The 21,263-nt window shown below is 39.9% G+C and overlaps 1 protein-coding gene across 1 annotated transcript; it reads left to right on the top strand.

The window, feature by feature from the left end:
* The first annotated feature begins 843 nt into the window (after positions 1 to 843).
* On the top strand, positions 844 to 20,560 carry podxl2 (podocalyxin-like 2). The gene is made up of 13 exons (XM_062414641.1): positions 844 to 874; positions 9,865 to 10,217; positions 10,592 to 10,970; positions 13,307 to 13,416; positions 14,938 to 15,148; positions 16,381 to 16,563; positions 17,346 to 17,575; positions 17,656 to 17,730; positions 18,427 to 18,583; positions 19,077 to 19,138; positions 19,364 to 19,543; positions 19,704 to 19,865; positions 20,501 to 20,560. Exons 1-13 carry the CDS (start codon positions 844 to 846, stop codon positions 20,558 to 20,560), a joined length of 2,193 nt encoding a protein of 730 aa, XP_062270625.1.
* Positions 20,561 to 21,263: the final 703 nt, after the last annotated feature.

Genomic DNA, 21,263 nt, shown 5'->3' with positions numbered 1-21,263 from the left:
TTTGAGGTACTTGTACTTTAATGTAGTATTTCCATGTGATGCTACTTTCTACATCTCAGAGGGAAATATTGTACTTTCTACTCAACTACATTTATTTGACAGCTTTAGTTACTTTTCAGATGCAGATTTGACTTAATGGATAATAATCCATTAAAAAAATAAAATAATAAATACAACATAAAAACATGTTAAAAAAAAAAAAAAAAACAACAACATGAATGCAACATAAGATGAAAATAAAAACCCACTTGATAACAATAATATAAACAAGTCATAAGTCATAAAGTGAAATGCAATACATAAACATGCTTAATATGCTATAATACACTATTTATTAGTGTGAGTCATGTGGTATTTTGTATTTAGGTTGAATGTTGTATAAAAATTACGAGGAGCACTTGAACGCAGCTGCAAACCGGACCTGGATTAGTCATGGATGTATTAGCAGCAAAGAGAGATGGATGCAGGACCAAACATGGAGCCGGAGCCCTCAAAATAAACCCGGGGAGGGGTGGAGGGCATCAGGGTGAAACAGTGACACCTAGCGGCCTTTGTGAGGAACTGCAGGAAGCTCCCGGTTATTTCCAGCGTCGGTGGTGCAACGGATCAGATGCTGCTCTGACTGCAGCTCCGTCCACACACACAACCTCTCTCTCCCCTCTCTTGCTCTCTCTGTCTCTCCTGACGGCCTCCATTAACATCCAGAGACCTGCCTGCAGACCTGAATCTCCCGGACCCGTCAATCAGCTCCACCGAGAGCCGAGGAGGAGCAGGAGGAGCAAGAGGAGGAGCAGGAGGAGCAAGAGGAGGGCAGCGGGGATGTTGTGCACTGCAGCAGCAGACATGGCTGGCCTGCTCCACATCACACTGATAGGTAAGTCTCTCTCTCTCTCTCTCTCTTTTTTAATATTATCATTCATCAACACCCAGCCAGCCTGCCACACTGGATCCAGCAGTGATTCAGTGTTTTTAAAAGAAGGATGCACAAATTATTTACCACAAAACACGAAACACGAGCTCCTAGAAAATAACAACAGATAAATATTTGGAGACTTTTGAACACAACACAGGAAGATAAACTCCCAACTGAGCTGCACACACATTTTAACTCCCTATAAAACATGTAAATGTGTGTTTTTAATGCTAAGCTGTGGCATTAAAATCATCATAATCAACAATAATAATAATACTAATAATGTAATATGCATTCTTCTATCTTAATGAACTGGTTCAGGTTACATTCTGCAAAGTAGATGCTCAGGCTGACTGTGTGTGGGAGGCGTGCAGTGCACTTAAATCAGAGCACACACACTGCAGTGTCTGACACACACACACACACACACACACACACACACACACACACACACACACACACACACACACACACCAGGCAGGACTTGCTGTAGGGCACCAGACATGGCACGAGGAATAACAGTCATCATCACCATCATCATCATCAACACATGAGTCAGCGTTCATTGGACTATCAGCAGTTTTGCAATGTCATAGATAATAATAGGAATATATTTAGTGAATGTGATTATTTGTGCAAACACTGGCTTGTATAGTTATAATATTTATATTAATTATTGCTATTTTCATTGTCAGTGAATCTAGTTTATATTTTTTTGGTGAGTGATTGATAGTTTAGTCTATAAAAGGTTACAAAACAGTGAAAATTGGCCGAAATTATGTGTTTAAATTGGTAAATCCAAAACATAAACATTTACAACATAAAACAGACCTGCAAAGATTAGTCGATTAATCACCAGCTATTTAGATAATCGATTAATCGTTTTGAGTAATTTTTGAAAGACAAAATGTGAATATTTCCTGGTTTCTTTACTCATATAGACAGTAATCTGAATATATTTGGATTGTGGACAAATACAGACATTTTAAGACGTTATCCTGGACTTTAGGAAACATTGATCGCCATTTTTCAACATTTTCTGACATTTCAAAGACTTAACGACTAATTAATAAATCAATTAATTGAAAATAATCGTTAGTTGCATCCCTAGAGAAGAGCAGAAAAGGCTGAAACTAGTGATTTATTTTAAAAAGATAAATAGCTTTAACAATGATTGATTATGAAAACTGTTGCTGATCATTTTCAGGATTAATTTAATAATTACAAATACTCATCATCATCACGACTTCAACATAATAATATAGTGATGATTTCTTTTTAATGCACATTTTGATGATTATCAGCAGCAGTTTATTTGGTTGTTTTGTGTGTTTTTTTGATGGTGCAGCTTCCAGCTCTTTCTGGAGTCATCTGGAGGTTAATTCCTTGTGTCTGTGAAGCTAACTGTGCAATATGTTCATGCAACAGTTTGGTTATTGATTGTAAACTCAATATAATCACCCTCAGAAGATGCTCATTAGAAAACATTTGGGAGAAATCTTCCTGCTTTTCCAATATGGAGAAAAAAAAACTAAGAAACAGGGTGAGGGAGAGGATGCCGATCTGTGTCAACAACCTCTCCACCCTTTCCATCTCTCAGTCGGTTGGGGTGAATGAAGGGATTTGGGGGAGGGTCCAAGCCGAGCATAAGCTGCTCTAAGGGGTGTTAAAGCACGGAGTGAGGCAGCTTAAGGGGCGACTCCCCCCACGAATAGACACACAATGAAAGCCACAGACTACATAATGTGGCTGAAACATGAACCTTTAAACTGGACGTTCACAACTGCTGTGTTACACATCATTGACAGAATATGAATATGAATGAATAACTCAGTTTTATTTTTCCACAGAAATATAATATAATAACAATAAGTAGAAGAAGAATAGCTGATTGATAAATTGATTAAACGATCGACAGAAGATTAGCCTGTAAGTGTTTTGAGACTAGATTAATTGTAGAAGTTCCAGCTGAATTGTGAGGATTTTCTGCTCTCATGGTTTAAATCATCATTAACTGAATATTTATACTATAACTCACAAAGCTAACACAATTAAACTGAATTTCAGTGTCATGTTAGGAACAAAGGGGAAAATATAGACGAGAAAAGCTTAGAAATAAGTTATTAATTAACGCCAAGTGAACCATATTTGACATGAGTTTTAGAGAGCTCTACATCATCAGTGTAAACACCTGACGTACACAATCAGATACATGTAGTGCACAGATAAACCAATGCAATGTTGAATTAGTGCATATTTTGTAGCTTATTTTATGGTTCATTTTCATGTTCAAAATGTGTGCATCAAATTAGACACAACAGGTGTGAAAAGTAATTTATCTGTATATCTGTCAATTGTCATTTCATGCATTATGTATAATCATCATGCATAAAACATGTTGTGGGTGGTGATATGAGCTTTATGCAGGACGTTTAAGGCTTAAATGTTAATGTAGGGCTTAAAGGTTTTAATGTTCCAATTTCAAAGAATTACATTTTTGTGACAATTATTTGATGGACTTTACAGGGTTAAAGGAAAACTTGACCTTTAACTTCCAACATTTAAAAAAAAAACATTAACCTACTAAAAGATCACATCCCATCACATCTGGTTCTTATTTCATCTGTTTGATGAATAACAAAGAGAATCAATAACACACCAATTCAAGGCATAATTGAAGTGAGAATATGTTTAATCTAGTCACTAGAATCAGAACTGTTCATATCAGTAGCTGCGTGCTAGCAGTTAATGAGTTTTGGACGTTAACTTAGTGATTGTTAGCAGATAGCATTGAGCATGGCAACGTTTCTACACACTCACTAACTGTTTAGCAAGTTAATTTAGCTTGTCAGCAGTTAACGATTTTACTGTTAGAACGCTAAGATTAGTTTTAACATGCTAGAATAAAATAAATAAAGATAATAAAGAGTTGAAAATGTACTTTATTGGCTCAAAAAGAAAAAGAAAACCCATAAAAGCATCACAAGAACATGTAACTTATAGAACAAGTGTGTTGACAAGAGACCACTGAGACGAAAAAACCACTAAGTATAGAGTACACTACTGTACACAAGTTAAAAAATGTGGGTACAATACCGTAAACAAAGAATAAAACATTAAAATATTACATAAAATACAGTGGAACAAAATCTGTGTCTCAGTTGTTTTTTTTGCTGATTGCACATTTAATAAAAAACTTCGCTAAAGGCAGCCTGTCGTCTTTGTTAGTAGGCTATTAAAGTCTGAAATGGCAGTTTAGGCCACACTGGAAATTTATCTTAACTAGAGACGATAAATCGATAAGCAGATCAACAGAAAATGAATCGGCAAATAAAAATGTAGTTAGTTGGGGGAAAAATCTGTTGCAGAAGTAGTCTAAACAGGTACAATTATTTATTGACAATTAAGGTTTAGATACAAACTGCTTTGAATACAAATAAGTGAGTATCCTGTCCATGCAGAGAAACTCTATTGTGGTTTTCTCCTCTTTTCCTAAAGGAATCGATGTTGTGAAGTATCTCAGATCAGCCACATTAACACGAACGAGTTGTGTGCAGTTTACTAAATCACACTGTGTGATGTCTGGTACCCAAAATCAGTTTTACCCACCTGTGTGCAGCAGCAGCCACAATCAGCTTTCCGTCAACGTTTTTTTTTTCTTCTTTCTTTCTGCACCTGGAATCTGAGGTTCGTTGTGTTTGATGAATTTCGGAAGATATCTGCCCTCCAGCACCTGCTCATTTCCCCCTGTGGCACCCAGCGTGGAGCTTATCTGTGTGAAGCTGATAAGGCTAACTCAGCTGTTCAGTCCCACCAGCTGGATGGATGCTGGAAGACTTTTTAAAAAAGTAATTACGCTGTGAAGTTGTCTTTGTAGACCAAATTTTCAAGGTCACGATGTAGCTGTGAAACTAGGGTGTGGAGCATGAATTCATGATGATATTGGGCCCCAAAATACTTTTTCCCATAGACTTACATTGTGAAAGATGTCTGTAAATCAGTGGATACATATTTCTGTATTTACAATCCCCACGAAATGTTCAAGGTCCTGATGTAGTGGTGAGAAATGAGAGGAATTTACTTTTGTGTTTTTAATAGTTGTTGGACAACACTGGAGTTCTATGGCAGTGTTTCCCCTTGGTTGACTTGCCATTAGTTGGTGGCTGCCTCAGCTGGTGAGGGGTGAGGAAAAATTCATGAGACCATCTAACTCCAAATACAAAAACAATGGCCGTCATACAAGAACCACATGTATGAACCCTCAGAAAAACCCCCAGGAACAGCCCCGGCCTTTTAAGCCAATTTGACATAGTGGCCAAACTGTGAAATTATAACATCACGTGATGCTATTGAGCCCAAAAATACTAGACTTACATTGTGAAAGAGACATCTGTAAGTCAGCTGATAAATTTGAGCATCACAAACCCTGTGAAATGACTTGTTTCACCATCAGAAATTGATCACTTCGGTCCGATCACACTTCAAAAGTCCAGAAGAACCACATGATTAAATCCTTTTATCCTCATTCAAGTTAGCCGGAGACGCTAGTGTGCCTGCTCTATGGGCCAAATGATGCGGAAGCTATGCAGAAGTAGAATAACTTTTTTGGCTTCATACACCACTGAGCATCTTTCAAAGGACTGAGCAGGGCCCTGTCTCCGACGCTGTATCCAGTTCTCTTCATACTTGCATGATATGAACAGATTCGTTCATGAGAGTCACAAATGAGAAATTTAAGAAGATTTGTGTCATTCATCAGTTTTTTCGTACGTACAGTTTTCTTTGGGGTACGAAAACTACGAGTTCAAACCCCCCGTATAAATAATGAAAGTCGCCCACAAACGGAGTGTAAAAGGTCGCCTTATAAGGAAATAAGTTATTTGACTACTGAAATCTCTGAAACATTCACCTCCTTGTGAACAGGTGACACTCATCAGGCTGAAACGAGCGATTTACGACAAGTTTTTGAGTTTGTTGACTTGGAAAACTCGTATGAACAACGCTCACGGAAAAAAAGTGAGTTTGAGGATAAGAACATGAAAATGATCTTGCATTTGGGCCCAATGTGTTATCTAATTTCCGAATTAAATGATCAACCTCTTGTCGATTCTACCAGGTATATGAGAGAGTCGTCAGTGTAAAAGTTGACTCAAGTTGAACTTTCACTCGTCCTCTTTCTGGTGACGGACTTATCCGATGTATGTGTCAACCTGTCATGCTTTTTAGCAGGAAAATCGAGAAACATAGTCCTCTGTATCTCCACCCATATTTGTTTTTCATTTGAAACAAATCAATCACAGTGTAAAGTAGTGCTCAGCACAAAGACCACAAGCTAAGCGTTCGGGGCTCCATCACTGTTTATTTAATGGGCCGAGCATTTCAAAACCGCTGCATTAGTTGAACTGCATGATCCTCCAAATACATATCTCCTGGGCACAATAATGCTGCATCAGGAAGTGTGCTTTAAAGAGAGAGAGAGGCTTGTTGTTGTATATTAGCACACACATTGTGAATTTTAAACCTTCTTTAGGCTTCTAATGAGAACTGAAAATCCCTTCTTTTCTATCTTCATCCAAATATACAAAGATCAAAGTTATTAGTCATGTTGTTAGTTGGCCTCTATGGATGTTTTTTGGTCCTCAGATCACTGGAAATGCAAACACACACACACACTCTTACACACACACACACACACACACACACACATACATACACACACACTTCATTAATGTGCAGTTATGTCAACACAGTGCTGACTATGGGGGTTTGGGAAAGGAGACAGGAATTAAAATAACCATGGCACTTCTCCACTTGGTGATGGATCCCCTTATCTTTCTCTCCACCTGTTCGTCCATGCATCTTCAACTTCCACCACCCTCTCTCACTGGACCAGTCATCCACGGCGAGCAGTGGAGCAAGCAGGACTTTTTATAGGCCACTGGTTTTTCAAATAAGCAGTTTTTTTTAAAGGTGACCTAAAAGTCTACAATGATTTTTACAGGAGATATCAGTGTTAGCATATACTTGACTTTCTATTTTAAGGTCACGAGTCTATTACATTTTTTGATTTAACCATTTTTTTTTAGCCCCGATGTCTATGCCATTGTTAGACTATTGAGTGCTGATTTGTAAATATGAACAGATCATTTGTTTTATGCCCTGAAAACTGTCATTTACATTGTCAAATTCTTCAATTCAGTTCAATTCAGTTCAATGCCTTTATTGTCATTGCACAGCAGTACAACAAAATTGTTTATCCCCTGTGGCTAAAACAGCAACAGACAGTAACCATAAAACAACATACAATGAGACATTATAACAAAAATCCACAGAGTAAGTAAAGCCGTGGCATTTGAACGTGCGATATAATGTCATTTCGGAACGTACCACACTAAGGACATATGGTCAACCTTATTACTAAATGTATTTAGAATATAATAACAATAACTTATTTCACCAGTCAGTTGGGAAAAAACACAAAAACAACAAGAAGAGCCACTAGATGAGAAGATAAGATACTTAATAACAGGTGAGGAAACTTAGTTTATGCGTGTTGGACTTTTCAGACGGTCCCTACACACTCATCTCACAGCCGGCTTTGAATAGAGACCAATGATATTAGTCCAGCTCGGAGGATGTCTCGTTGTGGTGTAAATTAGCTTGTTTACCCTGCTTTTCAGACAAGCACACTCTGCTTTCCAATGTCTCCTATCATGGTAATCATTACAAATCAACCAAAACCAACCGAACTCAGACAATGATTCATCTTTGCAGCTTTAGAAGTACTATCTGCCATTTCTACTCAAGGCTCAGTAATATGAGCGGTAATCTCAGGTGGAGTGCCAAAATTCAGATGTCTTAGTGTAGACTCAGTCTTTTTCATGAATTATTCATCATAAAACATCTTTTATGATGAAGGCTGTTCTGCGCTGCTGCCTGCGATAAATCACCTGTGTGATCGACCCTGCTTTTTAGAACAGGATGCTCAACGCCTCCTATCATGGCAATAACTACAAACTTGACGAAAACCAACCGAACTCAGACCATGATTCATATTTGCAGACAAATTTAGGGGAGTGACCAGCTGCTTTAGGAGTAGCATCTGTCAGTAATATAAACCGTAATCTCAGGTTGAGTGCCAAAATTCAGATGTCTTATTGTAGACTCAGCCTCAGTCTTTTTCATTAATTATTCATCATAAAACGTATTTTTTTTAAAGGATGTTCTGCACTGGTTGCCTATAATAAATCACCTGTGTTATTCACCTTTCTTTTTAGAACAGGGCGCACTGCTTTCCAATGCTTCCTATCATGGCAATTATTACAAATTGACCAAAACCAACTGAACTCGGACCATGATTAATCTTTGCAGACTCAGACCAAGAAAATGTAGTAAATGATCACCAGTCTTAGCAGTAGCATCTGCAAAAACAGCAGCTTCAGACTCTTTTTCTATTCTGTAATGTGAGCGGCAATCTCAGGTTGAGTGCCAAAATTCAGATGTTTTAGTGTAGACTCAGCCTCAGTCTTTTTCATTAATTATTCATCATAAAACGTCTTTTTTTAAAAGAATGTTCTGCACTGGTTGCCTCTGATCCAGCTCTGTATATGGAGATAACTACAAACTGAGATAACTCGACTTGACAGTTAGATTTGAGAAAAAGCTATTAGCTACTTTACACTTTTATTTTTGGGGGGTTTTCCTTAGTTATCATTACAGCAAACTGGCAGATCGTTGTCACCCCAGACATGCAAGGCTTTGTGGAGACTTTAACATGTGTTTGAGACATGTTGGCGATGATATCATAATCTGCTCACTTGGGCCCTTGAGGTCAGACGGCCATCTGTGGTCCCAGACAGGGAGAACTATGGGATACATGAAGGAGGCTGTTAGGACGGGGATTAACAATGGACGGGTGGGCGGGTACATGAGTGATGTCATAATTATAAATAGAATAATTAATCAATGAGTTGAAGTGATAAAATATCCAATGAATGGAAAGCAGGTTTCTAGTAAATAAAAGTGCTGACCTGTGAATGCATGAATGAGTAAATTATCCGATTAGAGAGTGAAAGAATGACTGAGAGTGGATGAATAGAGAGCAGATTGGGCGATGACAGAAATTGAACTAAATGAGCTCGCAGTGACTTTTCGAGGGCAGCAGTGCGGTAAAGATAAGAGCGGTAAATGAAATCAGCTGAGTGTATAATGTAGACAACAAAGTGCTCTTATCTCCTGTCTTTCCCCAAGCTGCCGTTCTTTAGAGTATTGCTGTGTAACCAAATAAACATCCATATCTGTCAATTCACTCTGATCTAGTTCACTCTTCTGGTTTGCTTTTCATTCGACTTATTTTTTCAATACAGGAAATTTAACACAATGGATCTAAATTAGACATCAACCTGTTGTTTCTTTACTTTTGTGTGACTGTATAGATGCTCACATGTATTGATGTTGATTTGTGTGTATATGTTTGGATATGGATACTATTGTTTTTTTTGTGTTATGTTGACCCCACGAAGTGTAGCTGTTGCCCAGCACAATGGCTAACAGGGATCCTAATAAACCAAACTAGACTAAACTAAACTTTTATTTGCTTGCGAACATGCAAAATGGCTTGCTATAAAACTGATGACACAGTCAAGAAAGATAGAAAGAATAAACCAAAGAAGAAGGAAGCTTAATCTTGTGTGGTACAAGATTAAGCTTGTTTCTAAATATATTGGCTTGTGTTGGCTTGTGTTCATTCATGTTTATTCGACCATTCATTCATGTTTAGGAAAGAAATAAAGGTGGACAGATGTTGAACATGAGTAGTAATCCATTATTCTTCACATATGTCTCACTGTGCAACAATGCATACAGTGTTATCTGTTGTTGGTCAATCTAATAAGGCCTTGTGGTGCATAATAGTATCACCTTTTAAGTGTTTCTCTCTCTCTTTCTTGTAGCTCTACTGGCCGGCTGTGATGCCTTTAAACTGGGTTCTTCCCAGCGTGTAATCCCCCTCAGTTCCCCGGTGTCCGGTCTGTTCCAGGATGAAGGCCCGGCCCCCCAGCCACGTTTCATCCAGGAATTAGTCAGAACCAAACGCAGCCACATAGCCCAGGAGTTGGTGCGAGTCCAGCCTCATCTGGTTCACGACATGTCCTGGCCGGAGATACACGAAACGTCTCGTACACAGACCAAGATGGACACGGCTAACTCGTCTCAGTTGAACCCACCACTGTCCTCCGTTAGCCACGATGTAGCCAGTACCCACAGAGCTGTGGATGAAAACGTAGACGTGGAAGATGAGATGGAGGTGAGGATGAGTTTCAGGTGATATGAATTAAACTGTACAGAGTAACAATAAAGCTTGATTAAAAAAAAAATACTGCAAACAAAAGCAATGTGGGTAAAAACATGAATCCTTGCTGCATAATCAATACAGCCACCTACCTCGCAGTTAGTCGATACTGTTAATCAGTGAACCTAAAAACACTCCACATTTGAGCCATGAGGAATTTTGTAACAGTGCTATAAAGGTTAAAAGGATAAATAGTTTGTACAAAGATGTGAAACAGAAACTTTCACCAATTCTTTTTGACAGTTTTTCAAATATTTAGCTCTGAATCATTCAACAGTTCATTCAACAGGCAGTCTGATTGTTCTGTCCAATTATCTTTCTTCTTTCAGCGTATGGTTCATCTCGCGGTCCCTCAGGATTTGCAAAGATACAGAGGACAGACCGACTCCACCGACCCAGAGACGGAGCTCCTCGGTGGGCCGGGAGCAGGCGACGCCTCCCTGGAGGCCTCCGGCTTCTACGGAACGGACACGGAGGAGAGAGACAGAGGAGAGGAAGGAGGGGAGGACCGAGAGAGAAGAGTGGGAGAGGACAGAGGGGAGGACGAGTGGGATAGAGACACAGGGGAGGACCGAGAGAGGAGAGGACAGGAAGAAGAAGAAGAAGAAGAAGAAGAAGAGAGAGGAGGAGGATTAGACGACCAGGATCTTCATGAGCTGGATGCGTTGGAGGTCAACCACACAACGCCAGATCTGGACGCTCTCATCGGTTGGTAGAAAATAATTTCACTCAATAAAAGAGAAAGAGATCACCCAACTCATCCTCAGGCAGCCATATTCGCCCCATTTTTAACCCCAGCAATTGTATATTACTCCACGATTCGGTCACACACTCTTCTCTATACAAGGCTGAGGGAAACATGCTGTTGTCCATCTTCAAACGGCAGCCAATAAACTTCTGCAGATGTTTACTGATAAAATGTTTATCCAGGGTAAAACTAACATTTAGTCAAGTCAAATTTATTTATGAAAACAACAGCAGTTCACCAAAATGCTCAACAATCAAAAACCATAAAAGCAAACATAGCAAATTTGTTCCAGAGTTTGGGAGCTACAACTGAAAAGTCTTGGTTCCCCCCCCCCCTCTCTGTGTGCTTCAACGTTGATTTTGGCACAACTAGAAGTAACCTTGCTGAGTGTCCTTGATGGTACATGTGGTTGTAACTGATCGGAGAGATGTGTCGGAGCCCATTTAGTGATTTGTAGGCAAAAATCAATCCTAAAATGTACAGGGAGGCCAGTGAAGGGGGGGAATGTGCTCCTGTTTAAAGATGAGCTGCAGCAAACATCTAAATTAAACATTTCTACATTTCTCTTTCTGAGAAAACATCAAGTCTTCTGCTCAAGCCGTGGCAGATAATGGAAGTATCCAGTATAGTTTGGAGATACAGTATTTGATATAAATGATTTTCCCACATGCAGATATTAACTCCTGGTAGATAGAAGACATCTGTCAGTCAGTTGTAATGACAGCTACCTGTGTGTTTATTGTAGTAGACGAATCACAGACGCTGTGTAATGAATCTTTCTCTTTAATAATGCCAGCACGGAGAAGGACACACAGTCGTTTTGCCGTTGGGACCAATATTTATACTGTAACTCCTAGTGGAAATTGGAAGAAGAGGGTAATAAAGTAAAGAAGTAATGAAGTCATAAAGTAAAAAAGCATAAAAACCAATACTGCTAAACCTTTGCTGACCTCCTAACAAATTAGACACAGTCAATTCTACTCCCATGTGTCTTTCCTGAGTTAACAAAAGTCATTGTACGGATGTCCTTAGGCACACACATTGACACAATCAATTCCTCACACTATATAGTGATGTCACCCTTCCCATTTTTGAGAAGTCGGAGTTCACTTTGATGGGAGAAGACGCTTGTTCGAGCCTTGTAACCACTTTTGTGTTAAAAGTATTATTTTGTAGCACTGAAACAACAATAACATCTGCATCAATAAAACAACAGCTGAAGTGAGAGTATTATCCGTCTGGTGTTCATCTCTCCGGCTCAGACGACTCCCCCGGGGATCAACCATATCTCTACACAGTCTGTCTATGGAAGTATCTTTCAGCTGTTCGATGGATTGCCATAAAATGTTGTTCAGATAAATGTAGTGGCAAGACGAGGAATCCTACTATCTTTTCCTGTGCTGCCATCGTGAGGTTGATTTGTGGTTTTGGGTGAAATGCCTCACCAATGGATTACCATAAATATCCATGTTCCCCTCTATTTCAGTTTTGTAATGAATTGTTGCGGTAATCCACATGATGCAGTTGTTGCATGTAGTGGGCTGCTGTGTGAATGTGTTAGTCCATGTGATGAGCAGTGAAATCTCTCTCTCTCTTTCTGACTGAAAGCACAATGTTCGTTAAATTAGACACTCCCACAAAGATCAGATCATAACTCAAACCCTGTACAAAGTTAATGTTTTATTGCGCAATGTCCCTGTCTAAATACGATAAAAAAATACAAGATTACGGTGAAGTGAAAAACATTTGCAATCAATTAAAACAAGGTCTGAAACAAAGCCTTTGAACAGCTGTAGTGGCGGCAAAGAATCTTAAATTAGTGCTAATTAGCAATTAATTATTACACAGCAAAATGTGAATCATAACAAGCACTAAACATAAATAATGATTCAATAATCAATCTCTGCAGTGTGACATTAGCAGCTGTGTTATTATTGGAAAAAGCAGTGACCTTTTAAAACAAGCAACTCGGTCATTTCAGTTGAATTCAGTGTGTAATGTGTGTGTGCTGTTTTTCATTAGAAACCCATTTGCTGCACCTTACAAGCAAATGTTCTTTATTTGTTTTACATATTCAAAGCTAAATGAGCATCTGCTGGCTGTGCAAGCTAATGAAACATAAACATTGTGTCATTTTAACAAAGACACGCTGTTGTGAGTCTCCCCCCGAGTCTTTTGATACGAGCACGCTGTCAAAACCTCCTGACAACTGCAGACTGAAGAATGCTCGAAAGAGGTTTATTCATCAGAAGTGTACAAACGTGTGTTTTTGACGCCTGTCTTTTGTATCACGCAGGCTACAGTCCATCTTTCCACCCGTCCAGCTCCAAGCAGCCCAGCATCTCCTCCCCACCTGAGGAGCATGATTCTGGGCTACAGGAGCATCGTGCGTCCCCGGTCCTGGAGGTGAGGACAGTTGTTTTCTTACTGTTTTTATTGTATTTTAACAATTGAAACTTGTGAAACACATGAAAGACCGTACAAAGTATTAAAGTATCAGTATTGCTACACTTCACATTAGCGGCTAAGAGGCTATTCATGTCACATTGGCTAAGTGAGTATTGTCCTCCATTCCTCACTGTGACGTCCTGAGTGGAGACTGCAGAAGTGTAGCGCCGACTCTCCAATCCCACCCCACCTTTACATTATTATACTATTATATTATCATTATATCAGTGGTATAAAATAATTTTCAAATGACAATAATATCGTTTATCACGATTATTCCTGAGACAATATATTGTCCAATAAAAGTAGTTATCTTGATAGGTCTATCCCTGTCTCCTCCCGTCGATATATCAAAGTGTCCTTGGGCGAGATATTGAACCTCAAATAAGTGTGTGAGCGTGTGAACATAGAGACATTGTGGGGGACTCTGGTTAGGAACCTTGCATGTGAATCGGTGGTCGATGAGACTTGAAAAGTGCTATACTGTAAGTGCCGCCCATTTACCATAAATTAGTTTATTTCAAGCATATCAAGACCAGCAGTTAGAGACGTTTTCATGGTCTGGCTATGAGGTGGATCATTTTATCAAAAAGTAGCAAATGTAAGTGTAGTAGTGGGTTAGGGTTGAAAATCAGCACAGATAATGAGGTTTAAAGGAGGTGTATTAAAGAAAACCTCAGCTCAAGTTTGGCTTTAATTGGATCGCAGTAAATCAGATGTAATCCAAGGCTCACCGACTGACCTTAAACTGAATCACTGCATCAGCCTCTAACTGCTTTATGTGATTAGCGGCGTCTCGCTGACCCAAACTGACTCAGCAAAGATGTTGCTGCTGTTTCTCTCACTAATCTTCAGCTTCAATCCTCAATCTACAAAATCAGGAGCAGAAAGAGGTCTTTTAGAGTCAGTCTCATCTTCACTGCAATGACTATACTATACTATTAATGATATAATACGACCAGTAATACCACTTCTACTACCACTAATATTCTTAGTTTCTACTACTACCATTGTAAAACCACTATTACTCTTAATACGACAAGCAATATCAATATTACTACAACCACCAGTATAAAAATAATGTGACTACTACTGCTATTATTTCTACCACTATCAACAGTGTTTATCTTCAGAATTGGGAGCGACACAATGAAGTCTGGAAATCTACCACCACACAAAGACAATCCTAGTATTTGCATAAAATTAACCCTACAAACGACATTTTTATTGCACATAAAATAAAAATAAAACATAATACTTGTTTCCCAGTGGAATAAATAACAAAACATAACAACATCATCAAAAAACAAACAAACTTCATATTGGTATGTATCGGTTATGGGCCAAAGTCTTGAATTTCACAATTGGTGCATCCCTAAAAAAAAAGAGATTTTAGTGGGGAAATGAAAATGAAATTATTAAAAATGATTGGAAACAAATAGGATTCTACCACCATGACGTGTCTCCTTTACCACACAGGGAGCTCCTGTACAGAGGGAGCTGTGGGAGGCGGAGGGAGATGAAGATGGTCATTCCAGCGGTTTCGAACTTAATCACCCCTCCGTCACTATAACCAGCACTACAACTACTGCTGCTTCTACTTCCACCGCCGCTGGAGACACTGAAGCTACCGCCACACCTGAGACTGACACAGGAACAGATTTTGGGCTGCTGGGAAGTTATACAAAAGGTACACAGAATGAGAAAGTCTGATGCTGATATATTGGCCAATATTAATATTCTTTACACAACCCATCTGGTGTATATCTAAAGTAGGTTTGACAGACAGAAACTAATAAATATTCCAGCAGTAAATGAGACAGTATGGGAGTTTTTCCTCATTTTTATTCAAGTTGTGCTTTCCTGGGACAGCCCATCCGACGGTGGTAATGCAACATTTATGGATGCCAACGGCCATAAAACTCAGAAGAAGAAGAAGTAGTAGAGGGCGAAGCTCATTACTCAGATCAAACTTTCAGACTAGGCAGTCTGGATCAAATATGAATCAAGATTATGTTACTGCATTGCCTATTTCTCATCTCAAATGTTCCCAGAAACATATTTTAGATTATTGTTTAGCAGTAAAAATGTTGAAAACAGACGAGCCGAGACCAAGGACCGCCCAACTCGCAGTACATCACCCACATGTCAGGTTTTGTGATTGGTTCGGTCGCTCTACGGGTTGTATAGCGCCGATTAGACAGATACGGTGACTGGAAAGGTAGTGGAGCTTGTATTAGAACCAAATAACTTGCATTGCTGGTTAGTTATCAAATCACCTGCAAAACCATTGGCAAGACAACTGTGAACAAGTCTCAGATGGTTCACTCTCTCCACGTGGAAGCGCCTTTCATCAGACAGACATAACCCTTTATGTGTTTATCCCTCCAATGTTAATGCTTTCATTCACAACACAGTCGTATCTGCATTTCCCCTAAAATGTTACATTTACACAAGACCCCTTGCAGGACATTTTCCAGCATGTCAGGGACAGGCTTCATGTGTGAAAGGGGCTTAATTAACATGTTATACCAAGTTTGTTTCATCTGTACAAAAACCTAAATGTAAATCGAGGTAACTCCTGGAAACGTTCCTGTGGATGTCCTCTGCATCTGGGTGGAGACACCAAAGAATTACATATCACATCTAACTTCTCAAAATCACCCAGGAAGTCTGGAGGAATTGTCTGGGGGGAAGGTTAGAGAAGCAGGTTTGTGACAGGAAGGTTTTTGGTTCAATCCTCACGCCAACATGATAAAACTGGATGAGAAAAGTGAAAGAACAGTGCTCGCCCCTCCTTCATTACCACCACTGAGGCATTTAACCTGCAACTACTACAGTGGAGCTGCTCAGTAGTCTGCTGTTTTTTTTCCCAAACTACAGAGCATCTTCTGCTTTTTACTTACTGGTTTCCTTCTGCAGGTGAGACAGAGGATGAAGAGCGAAAGGAGGAGGAGGAAGAGGAAGAAACAGGTCTGCCACACATAGGTGTATTTACCCAGAATCCTACAGTGCCAGAGATCGGCATTGCTCCCAGCAGACAGCCTCTGCAGCCCAGCGTTGAGGAAGAAGAGGATCTGCAGCAGGGAGAGCACGAGTTAAAAGGTGAGGAGACTTTTTAACATTAAATGATTATGATAGAGAATAAAATTGTGAATGATATAGTTGTCCTCTAAATGTAAGGAAAGTAACTTATGTTTCAATGTCAATTACTAACTCAAAAAAGTGGATTTAGTTTTAGGTTTACTCTTTAGAGTAAAGAGTTCGGAGGGGGGGTGACCCTTTTAACTTTTCAAAAAGAGAAGAAGTATAAGAGCAGAAGTGTAAAGAATGCCAGCCCCACATGGGTTAAATGCGGGCAAAGTGGGTACTGAGTAGGCGTGGGCTACAACTGGGAAAATTTTGCGGGCCCCACATGGTTTCAGAAACACAGGCCCCACATGTGAAGCCCACGTGGGCTGGCTAAATGGGCCCCATTTAAGGTCCATTCTGATCCCACTTGATCCCATATAGACCCCATATATTTGCCCATATGGGGTCTACATGGGTCTCACCCATTTGGGAAACCCAGTCAGAACACACTTGAAGCCCATATGGGCAAACACAGGTGGGGCCACCATGGAAACGCTGGACAAACCCACTTGGGACCCATATTTGCAGCCCAGATTTAACCCTTTTGGGTCCACATGGACATGCTGGCTGGGATGTAATATACTTTGTGTTTATCAGTTCTAATGTAAGCTGCCACTGTTACCAAATCCAAGGGGCACATCGTTAACTACCTACATTGGTTTGTGGTGTTTTATCATTGGATGTGTTGAGCCGAACAGGATACTGGACACAAAGATGACGCTCGCTTCATTCTGAACTCATTGTTTTTCTATTAGGTGAAGATGAGGAGGAGGAGGAGAAGTGGAGAGACACTAATGAAGAGGAAACAAGAATCAGACACATCATCCCGCTCACCACAGATCCTTCACCCACCGTCGGCTTCACAGACTCCTCTTGGGATTGGCTGGAAAGGACCCCGGGCCTGAAGACACGGGGGTCAGAGGTCATGAGTAACGTCAAAGAGGTCTTCTTACCGGACAGAGATTTCGATGAGCAGGCACTGCAGGTACACTTTCATACAAACATATACACACATTACATAGTCTTTACATTCTCTGGTCTCACTCTTAACTCTGAATCTTTCAGGTCGTGTGCGTCGACTGGAGTGAGCTGACTGGACGTGGATATGTCATCCTCAACATGACGCAAAACTTGAACTGTGTAAGTACCATGATTACCAAAATATAGACTGTAGATTGTTTTATTTGGTCCAACAGCCCAAAAATATATTGTTTGATGGCCCAAAAGCCCGTTTGTCCCAGTAAACCCAATGGCCAGTACATCATTGGCTATAACCTACTGCTGTGGCTGTAAATCGGCGATAAATTGTTTAACCCTTACTCAGCAAATAGATATTTTGAAAGACTGCACCAGAGTCTGCCTGGATGCTGAATTTGAGCTCTATTAACACTTTCACCTCAGCCTAAACAAACCAAATCAAAACAGACAAACACACCAGATTTTTTTGACCCAAACTGAACAGGTTAGTCAGGAAAATCACCTTTTAAAAAAATAACATTTGAATGCGGCCACGAATCTTGGCTCGACTTTTCTCCCACGCTGTCAGGAGCAGGACCGAAAACAGCCGGAGGCCATCTGTTTTATGTGTCTGTGTGGTAGTGAGGGAGGAAGGACCTTCACCGTGGCGTCTGTTGCCATGGCAGCAACACAGACCCACACAGCCAGTGATTTTGTGGTTGTTACGGCAACATGGATGGAGTTATGGAGCTCCTAAAGCTTATAACCCTCTTCTCTTAGTAGACGTTGCATATCTGTGACTTCATTTTTGTGTTAGAGGGAGATAGGCAAGAAAGTTTAACTGTTAACATGTAGAAAATGTGTGTGTGTGTGTAACAGGAGGAGTTTCGTGTAGACCGAGGCGTACGACTGTTGAAGATCATGGAGCGAGTGTTCGCACGGAGAATGAACAGCCCCGAGGGATCGTGGGTACTCTACCTCAGCAAGCCTACACACCAACAACACCAGATGCTGATGAACGTGGCGTCTGAGCACGGTATGCATGAAATAAACATTAAATAAAGAAGTAAAGGACATTTTACTGATGTGTCTTTATGCCTGAAACTAACCTTAAACTTGAAATTCATAATAATCACCTTAATACACAATTAAAGACGTCGCTGAAACATTTGAATATTGTTATAAAAGCAGCTAGGTGTTGTAATACGTCTGCAGTTTCTTTATTTGGTTAGATAAATAGACAAAAAATAGATGATGAGACGTCACATGCAGTTATTTTCAGCAGCCACCATTCAACAGTCTGAAATATTAATAACAAAGTCAGATTTTAGTGTCAGATAACAAGACATCAAGACAATCTTTGCCTCAGTGCATGCAGACTGGCTCACTCAGAAATGATGAAATAAACATTGCTTCTACACCTTTTTACACGTATACGTACACACACAGACATTGGTGTTGTTGGTTTCCCCCTGTTGATCTTTTTAGGATGTGTTAACGTCGTTCGATATGTGTGTCATGTCTTCCAGGAGTGATCGCCACTAAGGATGTGATGGGCATGCTGGGAGAGATCAGGAAATGTTTACCAGAGGTAAACTGATCAAATAACTTATTTAAAGGTGTTAATATTGACAGAAAGTGCTTCCATCCAAATTAGGGCCTGACTGCTACTGGATATTTGGGGTTGATGCTAATATTAGGGATTTCAAAAATTCTGATATCGATAACATCAGCCGATAATCTTATACATACAGAATGTATACACCAATGTACATTTTTTGCAATGATATGTGTGTGTGTGTGCTTTCTTTCTCAGGTGGGCATCCACAACTTCAGCGCGGCCAGTAACTGTCAGTCTCGGCCCAGTCAAACACGCAGCGACTACGGCAAATTGTTCGTGGTCCTCGTGATCATCGGCTCCATCTGCATGGTCATCATCACATCTGGATTCATATACATCTGCTGGCAGAGACGACTGCCCGCAACAAAGACTACGGTGGGTTGACACACACACACACACACACACACACACACACACACACACACACACACACACACACACACACACACACACACACACACACACATTGTGCTGTAAGTAAAAATGTCACATACAGGCAAAAAAATTTACGCTCTTGTGTTTTCTCACCTTGCAGTTCCGCACAGAGGAGCTTCACTTTGTGGAGAACGGTTGCCATGACAACCCCATGCTGGACGTGACCAATGACGGCCAGTCCGAGATGCAGGAGAAAAAGCCGAGCACCAATGGGCTCTCAGGGGTGATAGAAGGAGGCGGGGAGAAGAGCACTCGCTGGCAGGTGATTAGATACTAGCTCAGGGTCAAAAGAGTTACAAAAGAAGGAACTCACACATGAATAAAGTTTATAAAATAACATTTATTATCAAACTGTGTGTAGAGGAGTTGTGGTGTGTGCAAATAAAACCCAAACTGACTGATGATGGCCTGGGAGAAAGAGAAGAGAAAGAAGGAGGAACAAGGAAGCCACTCAACCCTTTACATACTGTTCATATTCTGACTCATGATTAGTCTCTACACAATTCAAATTCATAAATTCCCCATCAGTCATTAATTTATGTTATTTATTCTTAATCTTATGGAAAAAAGACATTCACAACCACTATTTTATGGTCCAGGAGAACATTTAATAGAATATATAGAATACAAATATACACAAATACAAATAAACACAAGTCAATTTTGTACATTTGCATATACAAAAATGATGATTTTGCATGATGATGATGCATTTTATTCCCATTTTTGTAAACTGTGGGTCACATTAGGAAAAATGGGTCCTCTCCGAACCAATCTCACAAGCAGAAGGAACAGAGAGAGAGGGCTGGCAGAAAAGATTTATTGATGAATAATGTGGTAAAATTAACTTTATTCTACCTGGCAAACAGCTTTCAAGCCTCTCATCTTTATTTTTAGGTGTTTGTCAATCAGGGAGCAACCGAGGAGGATGAAGAGGAGCAGGACACACATCTCTGATGGATGAAGAGGAAGAGGAGGAGACGGGTTATGAAGGACGGTCGCCTTTGATAGACAGATTATAAAGTAGAGCCGAGAGGGAAGAAGAAGAAGAAGAAGAAGAAGAAGAAAAGAAGAAGAAGAAGAAGAAGAGGAAGAATACAAAATGTCTTCGGTGGAAAAGAAATGGCGTTCATGGGAGATGCAAAAAAAGGTGGATGTGTTGTTCAATTAAGAGTCAAAGTAGGAGGAGGAGCGTAGCAGGAGGAGTCACTGACATCATCAAGGGGATTACATACAGGGTTATAAGTACATGTCACTTAATGGACGCTTTGGTCAAATATGAATTCACAAACAGACAGTAAACTCTGCAATAAGATGTCCAAAATCTGTTAATGAAGTTGGACCTCTGATTGGGAAACGTTGATAATTTCCTAAAGCTTCATACCCCTACGTGATAATATAAGCTAATGCCATCATTACATATAACTCTTCTGTTTAGTGTGCCTTATGCTTTTAGCTTTTTGCACTGTGGCAGCACAAGACTTAAAATAAAACATAAAACTAGAGACAAATCATAACATAAGTCACCTTTTATGTTTGAATGTAAATGAGCTTTTAAATGTTTGGTTGCCACTTTTGTGTCACATTAAGCAAAAAATACTTGGCTCCAATAAAAGGCTGAAATTAAGTATAATACTAACTTTGATTAACAGTGATGGAA

The sequence above is a fragment of the Scomber scombrus genome, chromosome 3 (assembly GCF_963691925.1).
Source record: "Scomber scombrus chromosome 3, fScoSco1.1, whole genome shotgun sequence".
NCBI classification, from domain to species: Eukaryota; Metazoa; Chordata; class Actinopteri; order Scombriformes; family Scombridae; genus Scomber; species Scomber scombrus.
Note: the sequence above shows the minus strand (reverse complement) of the source record. Positions and strands in the feature narration are given on the sequence as shown.

Coding starts and splice junctions, on each gene's coding strand:
- podxl2 (XM_062414641.1), top strand. CDS start 844: ATGGCTGGCCTGCTCCACATCACACTGATAG. Junction 10,218..10,591: donor ACGTGGAAGATGAGATGGAG/GTGAGGATGAGT, acceptor TTCTTCTTTCAG/CGTATGGTTCATCTCGCGGT. Junction 19,866..20,500: donor AGAAGAGCACTCGCTGGCAG/GTGATTAGATAC, acceptor CTTTATTTTTAG/GTGTTTGTCAATCAGGGAGC.